Source organism: Muntiacus reevesi, chromosome 1, assembly GCF_963930625.1.
Source record: "Muntiacus reevesi chromosome 1, mMunRee1.1, whole genome shotgun sequence".
NCBI classification, from domain to species: Eukaryota; Metazoa; Chordata; class Mammalia; order Artiodactyla; family Cervidae; genus Muntiacus; species Muntiacus reevesi.
Window position 1 is genome coordinate 81,660,748 of NC_089249.1, and position 18,282 is coordinate 81,679,029.

At 40.2% G+C, this 18,282-nt stretch overlaps 1 protein-coding gene across 1 annotated transcript in view; it reads right to left on the minus strand.

Moving 5' to 3' along the window:
- Positions 1-717: 717 nt before the first annotated feature.
- The window catches only part of SNX27 (sorting nexin 27), a 76,186-nt gene continuing 58,621 nt past the window's right edge, over positions 718-18,282 (minus strand). Inside the window, exons 8-12 of the mRNA XM_065904117.1 lie at positions 11,688-11,777; positions 6,670-6,819; positions 6,223-6,351; positions 5,787-5,846; positions 718-4,621 (exon numbers count right to left, since the gene is read on the minus strand). Coding sequence (XP_065760189.1) covers positions 4,574-4,621; positions 5,787-5,846; positions 6,223-6,351; positions 6,670-6,819; positions 11,688-11,777 — 477 coding nt within the window. The 3' untranslated portion in view covers positions 718-4,573. The remainder of the gene's footprint in view (positions 4,622-5,786; positions 5,847-6,222; positions 6,352-6,669; positions 6,820-11,687; positions 11,778-18,282) is intronic.

Below are 18,282 nucleotides of genomic sequence, written 5' to 3' on the forward strand. Positions count from 1 at the left end.
TGTGGCTCGGGATTATAAAGATAAAACAGGAGGGTCTATAAAAATAATTTTAAAAATCCAACCAAACAAAAACGCTGAGCTTTTCAGAACAGATTCAGCCTAGAAACTCACGCAGAGTAGAATAGGGATTCTAAAGTTTAGGTACTCAGTCCATAGCACCCAAGATTCTTCTGCAAGAGCAAAAAACATGCAAGACCACATGTGTGCAGAGGAGGGACTCCAATCATCCAGAGTACACAGTACTGAGTTGGCACTCATTAGAGGTGATATGTACCTTTCAGTTCAGATTCCAGAGGGAAGTTTCCTGTTACTTGAAAAGCAAAAAAGAAACTAAATATTTCTGGGCCATGGGGACAGTGCTAAAACTGTCCCAAGGGCTCTGCCAGACTCTATCTGCATCAGGCTGAGGGAGAGACGTCCTGTGAGTCTTCATGTGGAGCTTGAGTGAACTGACACAACCAATCCTAAAAGCTGGAGAAGGAACTTTCTGGAAACACAACTGTGGACCAGGGGCCTTCCAGCTTCTCCTTTCTCCTTCTCCTTTTTCCACCTCTCCCCAACTCCTGCTCTCAAACAAACGCTTCACTAGTTGTGCAGGAGAGCCAGTTACATATTTCTCCCCATTTTCAGATGGATCATTCAAACTCAAATCTCAAACATTCTTCTTCACCTCTTCCCACACAACCCAAAGGATTTGTAGTCAAGGAAACCAAAGAATAGTTTCATCAATAAATCAATTTATTTAAAAGAATATGTTACAATTAATTACACTAAGTGACATTACCAAACAATTTTAGAGTGGTTAGCTCTAGAACAAGGAATGAAAGAAACAGTTAGCCATTATGTGTCTGAGTATTTTCTCTTCACATTTCCTAAATCACAAATAAAAAATACAAGATACTGCAGTGAAAATACAATTAGAGTTTCTCTCAAATAAATTAAAAGTGTGCATGGTTTGGGGAAAACTGAAGCCCAGCTCACTGGCTTACAAAGGGGGCGTGATATAAAACTGGTGTCCAAGTTTAGCAGTTGGCCAGTGCCTCCACCCACATCACTCCCCTCTTCAATTCTGTTCCTCCCCAGAACCCTAAGCTTCCCACACATCCTAGATTACTGCTGAGGAGTGAGCCGACGCCACTGTGTAAATGAGTGAGGCTTGGAATGATGTGCTCAGGTTTAGGGAAGAGGAAGGCAGGAGGTGAAACCGGAAGGTGGGGGGCTGAAGATGCACACCCACCACCTCTCCTCTCTGAGTATTCAACCACATCACCCTCCCAAAGGGAAGCTAATGTGACACAGTGGAGCTGGAAGGAACCTAGCGGGTATGCTGGGGCCCAATAGACCAAATGGTTTCTACTTCTGAATCAATCCAGAGAACACCAAGGAGAGAAGGGAGGGCACAGTTGTCCCTCTAGGTTTGGAAATTTCAGGTCACCCAGGATGCCATCCCCTTTAAGAAAACTGCCTTCCAGAGCCAGGTCCCCGAGTTGGCAAATTCTGAAATGAGAGACAGAGGTGTCACCTCCCATCAGAGCCCTATACTGCTGCTCCAAGCACTGGATTTGGAGGTACAAGAAGGAGTGACCCAAAGCTACTGGCCTGGGCAAAGGATGAAAGCAGATAGGCCAGGTATGGGGATGCCAAACATTTACCTAATTCCTCCCTGAGAGCTGTCCAGGCCTAGGAGCTGCCCTGAGCACGCACTTGTGCTGAGCTTAGACCTAGAGCAAGGGGAGGGGAGAAGAATGGAGAGTAAAATTAAACTATAAAGAGCAGAAAACCCAAAGCATGGGCCAAGGGAAACTTTCTGCAGAGATCAGTTTCTCAGGGCCTGCATTTTCTCCTGACCCATAGAAACTCTGAGCTTTGATCAAAGAGGACAGGAACTCTCTGTGGGGGTGAAAGGAGAGACCAGGGCGAGCCTGCTGGCTTTGCTATGGGCAGAGCAGGGAGCAGGGGGACCTCTCCATTTCCCGGAGACAAACTGCAAAAAAAAGACTGAGGGAAGCCTCCTTGAGCAGAACCCAGGACTGAGAAAGATAGCAGGGATTCAAGAAAGGAAGTGCAGAGTAAGAGGGAAAAGGTATCACACAAACACTGCTTCATGCAAAGAAGAGCTTGATCCTAGGAGCTGCACAGCCCCAGCGACCTCTGCCTCCATCGCAGGACACCTGCTGTGAGTGGAGAGAAAGCCTTCCTCTGGGCCTTCCCTCCTTCCCCGTCTCCCCAAGCTGGGGCTTTGTTAATGGAACAGCCTCAAGTAGGGGCTGGCCCTCAACATATTCTCCCAACAGGCTAACCATCCAATAGGCCCCACCCAATCTCCAAGTGCCAAGTGAGTGCCAGGTCAGGGCAGGAGGGAGGGAGCAGCGTCTACACATGCTAAGAGCACCCCCACTGCTCTCACATCTGGAGGGCAGCCTTTGGGCTTCCCGTGGACTCCAGGATTTGTTCATTCCTCTCCCACTCTGACAGAATAGGAGCAAACTACTATTTTTAAAGTGTGAACAGAGCTGGGGCCAAAAACCTCTTCAGCTCCTTGGAGTGGGCAATCAACATACCTTCTTCCCATGGTCCTCTGGCTCATTATTAAATTCATTTATGCCAGAAGAAGTTAACTCTGTCCCAAAGCCTCCAAAGCAGGGCTCACTCTCTGCGACTTTAAACACAGCTTCCTTACAGTTTGTACTCTGTGATCCCGCCTGGTTTGGAGAAGGCGAGGAAAGACAGGATGTCCTACATGATACCACACCCCCCGGGGCAAGTGCCTGCCAGGGTAACAGAGTGAGAGAGAGAGTAAAGTGCCTCACGACCATCTGCAGAAACAAGTTACAGAAAAAGAAACTTCAAACCACCCCAACACTGCTCAGTGACTACAACCAACTATGGTTGCCTCCCAGTTAGACAAAGCAAAAGATGCCACTCTGTGAAGGCTTTTGTTCAGAAGGTAGAGAAGGAAAAAAGTAATAGAGGCTCAAAGATGTGTTTCAGATGCATCAGAGCCTGACTAAGAGCTCTCAACACCATCTCTTTGGAGCCTGGGGGTTAAGAATGTCGCTCCTGCTGCTCTCACATCAGGAGGGCAGCCTTTGAGAGAGCGACATTCTCAACCCCCAGTCAGCCCTGGCCCCAGACCCAGGGATGCAGTTCTTAGGTCTCAAAAGGTCTAACTGCAAGGTCAGATGAGGCGTTCTTTTAAGGGGCAAAAATATTTTCCTTCAGTATCCTTTTAATTAAAAGTTGAGATCCAACCCAAATCAACCATATTCCTACTGTCCCTTCCTGGGTCCTCAGCTGGCTTAGATGGGTTATGGTTTTGCTTGGCTCAGATCACTGACCATTCCAAGTGTCCCCAAGGCCTTGGGGGATATGGTCAGGTCCTTCCCCAACACGGTTGTTTAAGGAAGTCACAGAGAATCTAATAGTTACGGTGTTACTGGTCGGGAACACAGTAGGAAGAAGCTTACGTACATAGTGCCTTTCTTCTTTCCTCCCCTACCTAAGTCCAATCTTTGTGCCTAAAGGTATCAGCTTTGACTCTGGTCCCGAGTACAATCCCTGCTTTACGAACAGCAGAGAAATGGGCAGTCATGACCACCAAGTGTTTCAGGGGTCTGTGGCATCAACCTCCTGAGCCCCCATCCTTCATTCTAGGCCTGCTGAGGGAAAGCGTACAGGGGGCCCTCGGGAAGCAGGAAGATGTGGAATGTGGCTAAAAGCCATGAGTGGAAGAGAGAGAAATGGACCAGGAACGCTGTCTTGGAATCAAGAGAGACCACACCAAGTCTTCAGACTCTCCCTGCAGATCTGCAGCCCCACTGCCCTTGAAAAACACGCTTCTTTCTCCTCCCCAGCAGCCTTTTGAAGATAAAGAAATTATGCTCCTCGCTCCTCAGACTCAATGGCAACCCATGATCCAAAATCTTCATTCAATACAAAAAAGGGGGGAAAACCCAAGCAGGTTGTAAACTTTTCGAGTCCTTCATGAGGAGAGGTATTTTTCCTGTAAAATTTTTTTTTTCCTTTTTAAAGTTTGTTTCAAAATAAAGAGAGCAAGAGAGAAGTCATGAGTTCTAGTGAAAGGTGTGTAAAAACACAAGCTAAAAAAGGTACTGCCATCAATATGAAATTTAAAAAGAAATATATATATGTATATACGTGCAGCTAATTTGCGTATATATAATTTTTACATACATACATATATATGTCTGAACAGTGCAAATGGATGGAGTTCATAGTTCCAGTTCTAAAAATATAGTACAAGGAGAGTCTGTTGGTATGAGGCCCAGAGGAAAGGACAAAGATCCCTTTGGCGAATTGGTTGGGCTTATTTCTGTCTTTTCCTGTCTTAACTCAGCTGACTCCTGGTGCTGACCCATCTATTGTTCTCTACCAGCTCAATTACAGAGATACGAAACTCAGGAATTATTAATGACATTTAGTTTAGGGCTTTTGAGTATAATGACTTTTTTCCTTTTTCTCTTCTTCTGTGTTAATGGTTACTCTGTCTGACATGGGAGACGAAAGGGGTAAGAGGATGAGGGTGAAGAAAAGGGAACAGGGTAACGAGAGGCTAGGTGGCCACATCCCTCTGCTGTGACCTCGCCATCTGGAAAATGTTCTGAAAGGAAAAAAAGACAAGAGTTACTGGGAAGCCTCAAGTGTCTTCATCTCCTCCCATCCAGAGACAACCCCTCACACAGAAAATGTATGACTGGATGACCCAACATGATGGGCCTCTTCACTGGACACAACTTTCCATCAAGAATCACAGCCTTTTAGAGCTGGAAGGTACCCAGGATATTACTCATCCGGCTCAGTCTTTCAGTCTCACAGATAAGAAAAGATGAGAAAACTAAAATCCAGGGAGACCGATTTGAACAGAATCACAGAAAGAAAAATGGCTAGGAGAGAATCCAGATCTGATCCCCAGGGCCCTGTGTTCTTCCTACAAAACCAAGAATATAAACGCTCATATTCCTTACTTTACTTTCTGAGCCTCAAAAACATCTTCTTGAAGAGTAAGCAGCTAATTATTCAGAATCTTTTAAATTCTGTTCCATCACTAGCACATACAGACAGCAGGAAAGCAGCAGCAAAAACCACACACGCACACACACACACACACACACACACACACACACACACACTCTTGGTTATCCTACACACTCTTTAACGTCTCATCTAGTCAGAAGGACTAAAGCTAAGTACAACTGCCCTTCTGGATCAGGAACAACATGGAGGGCGACTGATAAAAATATAGGTAGAGGAGGGTCCATGAAGTCACAGGAGATGAACAGCCTGTGGCCAATAGCCACCCTCCTGACAAGGGAAACAGGGCTTTTTTGCACAGTCTGGTTTAGCATCCAAGGCTAATGACCTCTCTGGAAGAGTATCCTGGCTCATGTGGGATAACTGGTCTCTAACTAATATTCCTAGAAGAGAATCCTGGCTCATGTGGGATGACCGGTCTCTAACTAATACTCCAAAAAGAGCGTCCTGGCTCACGTGGGATGACTAGTCTCTAACTAATACTCCTAGAAGAGTATCCTGGCTCAGGTGGGATGACCCATCTCTAATACTCTTAGAAGAGCATCCTGGTTCACGTGGGATGACTAGTTTCTAACTAATACTCCTAGAAGAGCATCTTGGCTCATGTGGGATAACTGGTCTGTAACTAATATTCCTAGAAAGATGGAGGTGAGGGTCCCAGGTATTTGGATACAGGAGTGTACATTTTAAACAAACAAAGATGAAAAGGTCAATTCAAGATTGTTTAGAATTACCTCTTTTCTCCACTTGAGCTCGCAGAACACCCTCTCGAAGCATTCATGCATGTAATTAAACTGAAAAAAGACAAAGCAACGTTCACTGCCGTCTCCAGACCAGGCATCACAAAACCATGCCTTTGAACTCCTGCCCAGAGTCACCTTCCAAACTTGCTCAGCCTGAGAAAAACCTTAAGAGACTCCATAAAACCCAGGCCTGGCTCATCTACTATTCTCTGGCTCCTTCTAGTGGTAATTGTGAGTGAAGAGGAAAGTGAAACTGCTAATCCTACTTGGGCTTAAAGGAAAGACAGAAGAACCTAGGGATCTAGAATTCAAACAGGTTCAGATCTCAAGACTGTTTATCCCTACAGCTCCATTTACACATTTAGCTTTAGGAGAACTTTAAGCCCAATCTACTTTCCCCAAGCATGCTTCCCCAACCATCACTCACATATGGTGTGAAGATTTTAACCCATCGAGGCTTCTTCTCTCCTCGTGCATATTCAAAACAGAAGGCCATTCCTTCTTCATCTGTATCCCATCGCTGCATCTCATCCCATTCAAATGCTATTACCTGGTTCTGAACAATTGAGAGCATAAGTTTGAGAATCCTGGGGAGCTTAGGTAAGATGGTTCTGAACCAGGCAGCAGACAAGAAATGTAGAGATGTCTATAGCATTTCATGGAAAAGACTGACAGAAAAATAAAAGTCAATGTAAACAGCCAGTGAAGGTGAGGAGCAGTGTGCACCCAGAGCCTATGCATCCCAGTCAAAACAGTTTTGATTTCACTCTCCCCCACCCCAAGTAGGAACTAAAACATAGCAAGTGAGCATCAAAACACTCCCGGTGTTCCTGGCGCTGCCCCCTGGCCAGGTGCCTGCTCAGTGAACTCTCACCTCCAGCTGTCCTTCTTCAGTGCAGGCATGCAATTTAAAGTGCGTGATGCTGATGGCTGTGATAACATGCCCCTTCCTCCTGGAGTCGCAGGCACAGTGGGGGAAGATAATTTCATTGTAGCCCTCACAAGTCCTTAGCATGTTGAGGTACTAGGGGAAAAAAAAAAGGGAAAGAGAAACAGTGCTCCCCTGGAACTATACCATCCTCAAGAGCTGCTGAGAAGGTACAAAAGAACCAAGAAAATCCTCACAACCTATAGACTGTGCCTCAGGGCTCACATCCAGACAGGATGTGGGACAGGACTCCTGGATGATCCTTCGTCCTCCTTCTAACTTTCACCTCCATACTTCAACCCTTGTCTCTTTCTCTACTTAAAAAAGATACATAAATGAAGCCAGAAAAGAGACTGCAACCAAGACTCAGAGGAGGGAACTCATAATGCCATTTAGTCCAGCCCTTTATTTTCACTGTACCTAAAAGATGAAATCAAATCTATCTGAGAACTAATGTTTCTCGTGCCCTCTCCAATCAAAAGTTAGAGTGAGCTCAGTGATGAGGATGAAACCACCCAAATCTCATATTCATAAAAGGTTTAAGCTGAGAGAAACCTAAAAGTTAGTCACTTTATAGAAACCCAGGATAATATGAGACTTGCTTAATGTTACATGTAATAATAAGTGGTACAACCAGGATTACAAATCAGGTTTATTTCTAGGCCTCTGATCCTTTTTCTCTATTACTGACTAGTCCCCTTCAGCCCCACTGTCCTCTGGGTCTCCAACATACAGGCCTCCTTAAAAAGTATCTGGACCCAAATCAAGTGACCGATGTGACCCTCACAGGTACAATGCTCCCCAGAGAGCTCTCTGAACTCTTGACTCTTCTCCACAGTTAAGGCTAGCGTCTCTCTTTCTTAACACTACTTTGCATTGAGTGGGGACAGAGTAAAAGAGAAGTAGTGGGAAGGAATGTAGGAGAGAAACAGAAAAGATGATGAGAACAAAAGACGGCACGTGGACTCTGACCTGGGAAACAAGCCAATAGTCTTGCATCTGTGTGACACCACCACCTGCATGTCACACAGAAGAACAGGCAGAGTGGCTATGTGCGCAGAGAGTCAGAGAGAAGACAAGGGTGGAGCCCCCTAGCTGATTTCAACTAGATGGGTAAGGAAGTTAGAATACACTGGAGAGCTGCCTTCTGCCTCACCAAGAGAAGAGACATAGGCACAAAAAAGACCCTGATTTGTAACCCTGCTTGTGCAGAGCTCTCTGTTCTCCCAAACTTCCTGTAGAGGGTCAAACTAGATCTAATACTGAAATCAAGGCCTGAGAGGAACTGTGGGAACCAACTCTCCCAAATTTCAAGGGCAGCAATTCTCAAGCACTTGAAGTTTCAGCCTCATTAGGGTGCTTCTGTAAAAATCTACAAAGATTTCTAGATCCTACCCCTAGAGATTCTGGCTTAGTATATGTGAGGTGGAGTCCAGAAATATGCACTTGAAGCAGGCTTCACAAGTGATTCCTGTGTAACTGAGCTGGGGACTATACTTTGAGAAACACTGACCTCCACATGTATCAACTTATGTGAAATCATTAAAAATTACATTGGCAAACACAAACCCAGAAACTTCTATTTGTCAGTTCAATAATGGCAAGACATAATTTACACACATTCACTGTTTGAAAGAGAATAAAAAGAGAGAGAGAAAAAAAAAAAACAAGTCTTGTATACATTATGTTCTCAACCATACAAATTTGAGATTCAATCTAACTTTGTAAATAAGTAAAAAACAAAAACATTTTGATCATACTGGGTATTACAAACTATGGCAAAGGTATGAGCTATCCTCTGTATGTGGGGAGCAAAGCAACTTACACAAAGCTTATTTATCTGTTAAGAACTTTGTGATGTTTCCTCAAGACTCTACTTGATAGCAAGCAATCCTAACATCCCCAATTTACAAAAAAGAAACTGAAAGTGAGAAGTTTGTGAATGGCTGAAAGTCTCACAGTTATCTGGCAAAATATCATAGTGATCGGGCCTAATCTTAGGCCTATCAACATGCTAAGCTGTTATACATAATGGTATCAAGACCCATGGGCTCTGAGGGATCCATCTGAGGTGGAAGTTTCAGTGTACTGACCATGACCACTGTCTAGGCTAATGTCTCTGAACACTAACACTTGAATAAAATCCAAACTTTTTTTGGGAGGTAGGAAGTCTTTAAAGTCAGGCTGCAATATTATGTAGCCAGTACAAAACTGTACACTGGCACTAGGCTTTCAAGAGAACAGAATTCCATAAATGTTTAAGCATATTTTATATTTACACTCAGTTAAGATGACCCATGGGGAAACGTATCAACGTATGAACTGCACTTAAGTTCTTCACCTTGTATGACAAGATACAAACATGAGTCTAAGAAATAACTTCATACTAGATTACTACGTTTGTTAAACTCAGACTTGCTATATTTTGCCACAGAACAACTCAAACCTATTTATTTCTCTAGCACCTTGCATTGTACCTGGCAATACCTGGTGTTCAACAAATATTTTTTGTAAATGTATAAATGGAAGATAGTGTGTTTAGAGTGCTATATGTTCAAAGAAACAGTATGTATTCCACATTCAGAAGCTTTTATGAAATTGCTTTGATTCTACTGGTTTTGACAAACCAAAGAACTATTGCAGGGGTTAACAGCCCTTTTCACCAAAATATGCAGATGTTTTGGTCAGAATCATGCATTAATATATAGAAGACAATACCATTAAAGAAGAGGTGGAAGCTCAGTTTTAAAATCTTTGTCTCCCACACAGCAAAATTCCCTTAACCAAAATTCTGCCAAGACTTAATTCCATTTAAAAGATTTGGGGAATGTCTATTTCAGCCTGTTGGTATGTAGAACACTGGTAGATGGTTCCCTCTTTGTCATATGAGTGATAAAATAAATATCCCACCTAGATATAAGACTAGGAAGGAGCTAAATAAGTTCAGTGGCTAACTTGTTTGTATTCTTATTCCAAACATTCCCTCCTAAAAACTGCTCAGAAAGTACAAAAGAAACTCAAGTGGCCTATTAGAATGGTTACCAATGCAATTACTGCCTTCTGTAAAAACTGTGCTCAACTGCTCAGCTGTATCGGACTCTGGGCAACTCTATGGACTGTGGCCCACCAGGCTCCTCTAACCATGGAATTTTTCAGGCAAGAATACTGGAGTGAACTGTGATTTCCTACTCCATTGTGTAGAAACTATATGAAAACTATTAGAAAAAACTATAATTGGAAAATTTTCAACTATATGAACTGGCCAGGAAAGAAGTTTTAAAATGATACTAGTAGAGTCTTTATAAATGTTCTTTATACATTTTTTTTTGACAAGTTTCATCCCTCCATTTATGGCATATATAAATTCAAAACTATTTCTGAAATATTCTAAGAATATCATAGTAGCCCTCTCCAACAGAACTTTCTGTGGTGATGAAAATGTTCCATATCTGAGCTGTCCAATACAGTAGCTACTAGCAACTCACTCAATACCTGAAATGTGCTAATGCATCTGAGGAACTGAATTTTAAATTTTATTTAAGTTAAATATATTTAAAATTGAATTCAAGTAGCCACACGAGGCTAGTATCTGTGGAATCAAACAGCACAGCTCTAGGGTATCACACTAACCAAGAGCACTACTGAGCATAAATGTTCGAGCAACTGCAGAGATGCAAGTTGTGAAAACAAATGACTTTGCCACTGCTAAATCACAACTAAAATAATTTCTAATGTTAAACACCTAAATATTAATTCTCACAGAGTCTTATTTTTATCATATTAAATGTTTTGTACATCTTTATTTTAGGCCTTTTTATTATTAAAAAGAACATTGTCTAGTAATCACTAATAATAAAGTTATATACCCATATGTAAAACAATAAGCTCTTTGTGTGCTAAACAGAGGAACACAATAGACTTTATGTCAAGCTCTATATCTCCCTCCTTTTTTGTTTCTTTGGCAAAACCATGTGGCACTCAGAATCTTAGTTCCCCGACCTGGGATTGAATCCGTGCCGCTGCCTTGGGAGTGTGAAGTCTTAACTATTGGACTACTGGGTAAGTACCCCACTCCTTTTTAAATCAGTTAAGCCACTGACCAGGTTGCAACATCTTTCAAAAATGAGTAGAACAACAAATTTAAAAGATAAGAAGGGGAATTTTCAAAAAGCACATGAAAAGATGCTCAACATTTTTAATTATTAGATATGCAAATCAAAACTATAATGAGGCATCACCTCATACCAGTCAGAATAGCTATCATCAAAAAGTCTACAAATAACAAATGCTGGAAAGGGTGTGAGGAAAAGGGAATCCTTCAACACTGTTGGTGGGAATGTAAGCTGATGCAGCCATTGTGGAAAATAGTATGGAGATGCCTCATAACACTAAAAATAGAATTCCCATATGATCCAGCAATCCCATTCCTGGGCATATATCCAGACAAAACTATAATTCAAAGAGATTATCATACTAAGTGAAGTAAGTCAGAAGCAGAAAGACAAATACCATATGATATCATTTACACATGGAATCTAAAAAAAGGTTACAAATGGACTTTTCACAACTACTTAATATGTGCAATCTAAAAAATAATACAAATGAATATATACAGAAAACAGAGACTCACAGATTTCGAAAACAAACTTATAATTCCCAAAGGGGAAAGGTGGGGATGGGGAGGACAAATTAGGAGTTTGGGATTAATACATACAAACTACTATATATAAAATAATCAACAAAGACCTACTGTATAGCACGGAGAATTATATTCAATATTCTGTAATAAACCTATATGGGAAAACAATCTGAAAAAGAATGAATATATGTACAACTGAATCACTTTGCTGTATGCCTGAAACTAACACAACATTGTAAATCACCTGTTCTCCAATATAAAGTTAAATTAAGTTTAAAAAGGGATAAGGGGCATTTTATAAAGAGATTATGGAACATAAACCTACCATGACCATTTTCCTTTGTTCATACAGCTTCTGTAATTGGTAGGATTTTTCCTCTGCTTTGATGTAACCTTTTTTCACATCATCAACAGCCTGTCACCAAAACAAAGGCAAGGAAGAAAGAAATGTAAAAATTATTATCAAGTACATTCTTGATAGAAATAAAGGGATACAGATTCATTTTCACAATAATTCCTATCCATCTGGACCATCATCATCATTGCCTGTGAACCCTGCAACTCTTATTCTAGGTCTCTCCTGTTAGATTTAAATTCAGGTTAATTTATACATGTGAAATAATTTCAGAACACTGAAAGACAGTACACAATACTGTATTAAAGATAATGATGAAGTAGCAAAAATGTGTGACATAAATAGTAAGTGATACATGAAGCCAGAACAGGAAAGCTTACTGCTAACTGTAGTTATCAAGGAAGTCTTGGTTGGACCCCACAGGATAGGCTGAATAGGAGAAACTTCAGGCTAACGTCACGAAACAGAAATGGGTTTGAACTTAAATATATTCAGGAGACAGACCTGCCTGATCAGAATAAAGGATACATGTTAGTGGACAATGAAAAATAATTCTGGATGCATAAGTTAATAGAATATGAAGGATCCCAAAGAGCAGGCATAGGAATTTAGACTTAAGGACAGTAGAAAGCTAAAATAAATAAATAAAAAGTTGGTGTTTCAGAAAGATTGATCTCTACATGACTGTCAAATGATTTAAGCTAAGAAGAGAAAGAAACAAGGAAGATCAATGATATTGTACTTTTAGCATTAAGTGAAACAAGACCTTAGTCCAGTGGGGTAGCAACTGGAAGAGAGAAGTGATAAATCTGAGACCATGAACAGAAAAGCTTCCAGCGAGGATCTGATATAGAAATGAAGGTATCCAGATATAATAAACTAAACTATTCCTAGTTCAGCTGTATGAAGCATACATCCCCTTCCTAACCTAACTCCACCTCTCCTCCACTCTAAGAAAAACTTTAAAAATTCAATGGAAGAGAAAACTTATCTTTGGGAGGGAAAAAAAAAAAAAGAAAAAGAACAAACAGAACCATTTGTCCAGAGCATTCAGGATCTACCCTCAGTGAGTTACTCCAAAGACAACCCTATGCAGACAGCAGGCAGGGAACCACCTGAATCTTTACCAGAAAACTGCCGATTTCCTTCAGGTAGAAATCATTCCCCATAGTCTTTTACAGGAAAACATTTGCCTAGTAGAATGAATTCAGGATTGAAGTCAAGAGACGAGTTCAAATTCTAGCTGTCACCTACCCATATACATTTGAGTAAGTCACTTAAACCCTCTCATTCTGTAAAACAAGAATAAAATCCATCTTGAAGGTAGACAACAAAACAAGATAAAAAATGTTAACAGCTTTGTGAAATATATATAAATAGTTATTATTACTACCATTGATATTGGCTTCATTTGCCTGTTAAATTCTAAGAACCACACAAGGATATATCCTCCCTGGGACTGCCACTGGAGAGAGTACCCCAGTATCTCCCCAACCCTAGCCATACAAGTGAGGATTCACTTAGGTAGAGAGATTATATTCACAGAAGGGATGCTCAATGAGAACTGCCACCAATGTCCTGCAGAACCTGAATACTATCACCAAAAGACTTGGCTGCTCCAGCTAGATCAAATTTAAATCAGTTGGACTGAAAAGTTGGGAGAGAAGTAAAGAGGGAAAACAAATATTGGTTTATCAATTCAGTTTCTCCAATACCTAGAACTGTCCAACTAGTAACAGCACTTAAATACTTACTGATGACCATTTCTCCTGGGCAGAGGTGGGCCAGAGTGAACATCTACTCCAGCAACTCTAAGTGAACTATTTTCATGTGGGGCAGTAAAAATGTTCTCTTCTCACTCATTTCTAATCAAGATTATATTGCTTGATTGGCTGAGTGGAAAACATAAAATATCAGGACACTAGATTCCTTTTCCCCTTACTTTAAAAAAATTTATGAAATAAAAGATACATAGTTTTTAAAAATATGTATTACTAAGAGGCATCTAACCAAAACAAGTTTGATCACACAGCCTCATTCCAGATATTGTTAAGCACTGTAAGCAGTATTTTGTAATATTCCTTTCATAATTCTAAATGTCATGCTTATGCTAATTCCTAACTTGTCAATTTTAGACAATGTTGACTTGCTGTGTTAAAAATAATAAGTTTTGGGCTTTCCTAGTGGCCCAGTGGTAAAGAATCCTCTTGCCAATGTAGAAGACATGGGTTCAACCCTTGATCCCAGAAGATCTCACATGCCTCAGAGCAACTAAGCCCATGTGCCACAACTACCGAGCCTGTGCTCTAGAGCCCGGGAGCTGGAACTACTGAATCCACATGCCACAACTACTGAAGCCTGCGTGCCCTTGAGGCCATGCTCCACAAAAAAGGAAGTCACCACACTACAACTAGAGAGTAGCCTCCTGCTCACCTAACTAGAGAAAGTCCTTGCACAGCAACGAAGATCCAGCACAGCCATAAATAAATAAAATTATTTTTAAAAATAAATAAAAAGAGTTAAAAAAAAAAGTTTTAGGGACTACCCTGGTGGTCCAGTGGTTGAGCATCCATGCTTCCACTGCAGACGGCATGGGTTCAATCCCTGGTTGGGGAACTAGGATCCCACATACCATAATGTGCAGTCAAAAATAGTAATGTTTTAGCTTTCATAGACCACTCCTACACTCTCCTTCCTCCAACATCTCAATAAAAATTAAATCAGTAATCAGTATTGAATACTGTACTCAGCACATTATTATAAGCATGTAAACATTGTTCACAACTAAATCATGTGCTGTTACCAGGGCTTCCTTTCTTATATATTTTGTTTTCCTTTTAGGTTAACTGCCTTATGTTTGTAACTTTCCACAGGCCTCTTACCAATTCCTCCACAATAACCAAACACCAAACTCCTGTTGACTCATTCAAACACTCGTTTTCTAAAAACTGTTGACCATTCTCATCTATTGTGTCTCTGCCTATTCTCTTCACAGGTTTACGCCTCTTAAAATCCATTATGATTATTCTAGTAAGCTTTCGAAAAGTAGTTTAAATGTATGTTTAATCTGCCAGGTTTAGCCAGAAATTAAATTCTACTATGGATTTTGACTTTATCAATTTTTTAAGGAAATGGCACATAACTATCATTATTATCTAGTATTTCATCAATTCTAAGGTGCACAGTTTTCTCACATTTTATCATTCCTATAATTGGGATGCATCTTATAATCAATGATATATGTTGTTTAATTGGTAGCTTTTTTCTCTTAGCAGTACATAAAATACTAGTGCATCTTACAACTGATGGCATCTTAGAATTGATGAGATGCCTGAGACAGTCCCACCAACAAAATATGATACAAAAAATCAACTAAAATTAAGTGAGCGAAAAATTTTAGTATTATTTTCCAAAAGGCACAATTGTTTACCTAGTCAATCATAAAATCATTTGAGCTGCTGTGCACTGCTAGGAATGTAAAATGGTACAGCTGCTACAGAAAACAGTGCAGCGGTTCCTCAAAAAATTAAAAATAGAATTACCATATGATCCAGCCATTGATCATGATCCTGGGGATATTAAAAGCAGAATTTTGAAGAGACATTTACATAACCATGTTCATAACAGCATTATTCATAATAGCCAAGAGGTAAAACCAACCTAAATGTCCATCCACAGATGAATAAACAAAATGTGATATACACATACAATGGCATATTATTATTCAGTTTTAATAACATGAATAAGCCTTAAGGACATTATGCTAAATAAAATAAGCAAGTCACAAAAGACAAATAATGTATGATTCCATTTACATGAGATATCTAAAGTAGTCAAGTTCACAGAAAGTAGAATGGGAGTTGCCATAAGTAGGGGAGAGGAAAAAGTTGTTTAATGGGTAGAATTTTAGTTTTGCAAGAGGAAAAAGTTCTGAAGATCTACTGCATAATGAAGTGAATTTAACACTACTGAATTGCACATTTTTAAACAGCTGAGAGTTAAAAAAAAAAACTTACCAAATTATAAATTTTAAATATATACAGTCTATTGTGTCAACTATACCTCAATAAAGCTGTTTAAAAAACTGAAGAAACAGGAGAGTTCAAAAAGTTTTGGGGTATGAGACACTGATACAAAAACAAAAGCTTTTCTATTCTAACAAAAAGCTTTTCACCTAAATGTTTCGCTCTGTTGTTGTTGTTCAGTTGCTAAGCTGTGTCCAATTCTTTGCCACCCCATGGACTATACAGCCCACCAGGCTTCTCTGTCCATGGGATTTCCCAGCCAAGAATACTGGAGTGGGGATTACCATTTCCTTCTCCAGGGGATTTTCCCGACCCAGGGATCAAACCTGTCTATATTGGCAGGTGGATTCTTTACCACTGAGTCACCAGGGAAGCCAGCCTTACTTTTGCTTTACGGTTTTATAATTCAAAAAGTAATTTCACAAGCTCTGCTTTGTTTAAAGTTTGATACTGATTTTTTTAAAAAGTGAAGTACTACTATTACCCCTTAAGAGATCAGAAAACAGATCTTAACGAAGCTATGTTAAGTATTTACCCAATGGAGAGCTTGTACTTACCTGAACCAGATATTCTGACGTCTAGAAAATAATTTTTCTACTCCAACAACACAAAGAAAAAATATTCCATTCATAACTGTAATAAAAATATAAAATACTTGGGAATTAATTTAAGGAGGCCTATGTGATCTGATGACTCAGATGGTAAAGAATCTGCCTGCAAGACAGGAGACCTGGGGCGTGTGCATGTGCGCGCGCGCGCGCGCGCGCACACACACACACACACACACACACACACACACACACACACACACACACACACACACACAGAGTGGAATATTACTGAGCCATAAAAAAGAATGAAATAGTGACATTTGCAGCAACATAGGCAGACCTAGAGATTATGACACTAAGCAAAGTCAGTCAGAAAAAGACAAATGCCATATGATATCACTTGTATGTAGAAACTAAAATATGACACAAATAAACATATCTGTGAAACAGAACACACTCACAGACATAGAGAATAGATCTGCAGTCACCACGGGGGAGGAAGGATTGGGGGAGGGAAGAATTGGGAGTTTGGAATTAGCAGATGCAAACTATCATACATAGGATGAATAGATAACAAAGTCATATTATGCAGCAATGGGATCTATATTCAATATCCTGTGATAAACCATAATGGAAAAGAATATGAAAAAGAACATGTGTATACACATGTGTAACTGAATCACTTTGTTGTACAGTAGAAATTAACACAATTATAAATCAACACTTCAATAAAATGAATTTTTTTAAAAATATGCTCAATATCACTAATTATTAGAGAAATGCAAATCAAAACTGCAATGAGGTATCACCTCACAATGGTCAGAACAGCCATCATTAAAAAGTCTACAACTAAGAAATGCTGGAGAGGGTGTGGAGAAAAACGAACCCTCCTACACTATTGGTAGGAATGTAAATTGGTGCGGCTACTAAGGAAAGTAGTTACACCAATTTTTGCAGGGGTTCCAAAATCACTGCAGATGGTGACTGCAGCCATGAAACAAAAAGACACTTACTCCTTAGAAGAAAAATTATGACCAACTTAGACAGCTTATTAAAAAGCAGAAACATTACTCTGCCAACAAAGGTTCATCTAGTCAAACCTATGGTTTTTCCAGTAGTCATGGATGGATGTGAGAGTTGGACTATAAAGAAAGCTGAGCACTGAAGAATTGATGCTTTTCAACTGTGGTGTTGGAGAAGACTGTTGAGAGTCCCTTGGACTGCAAGGAGATCCAAACAGTCCATCCTAAAGGAAATCAGTCCTAAATATTCATTGGAAGAACTGATGCTGAAGCTGAAACTCCAATACTTTGGCCACCTGATGCAAAGAACTGACTCACTGGATAAGACCCTGATGCTGGGAGAGACTGAAGGCAGGAGGAGAAGGGGATGACAGAGGATAAAATGGTTGGATGATATTACCAACTCAATGGGCATGAGTTCGAGTAAACTCTGGGAGTTGGTGATGGACAGGGAGGTCTCGCATGCTGCAGTTCACAGGGTCGCAAAGAGTCAGACACGGCTGAGCAAATCAACACTGAACTGAAGAGAATTGTGGAAACCAGTATGGAGGCTCCTCATAAAACTGAAAGTAGAGCAGAGTTACCATATGATCCAAAAATTCCATTCCTGGGCATATATATGGAGAAAACTAATTTAAAAAGATAAAAGAACCCCAATGTTCACTGCAGTACTATTTATAAGAGCCAAGTCATGGAAGCAACCTAGACGTCCATGGATAGATGAATGGATTAAGAACATGTGTGTCTGTGTGTGTGTGTGTGTCTATGTGAGATAAGAGTATTATTCAGCCATAAAAAATAATGAAATAATGCCACTTGTAGCAACATGGTTAGACTTAGAGATTATCATATTAAGTGAAATTAGACAGAGAAAAACAAATATCATATGATATCATTTATATGTAGAATCTAAAATATGATACAAATGAACTTCTTTAAAAAACAGAAACAGGAGACTTTCCTGGTA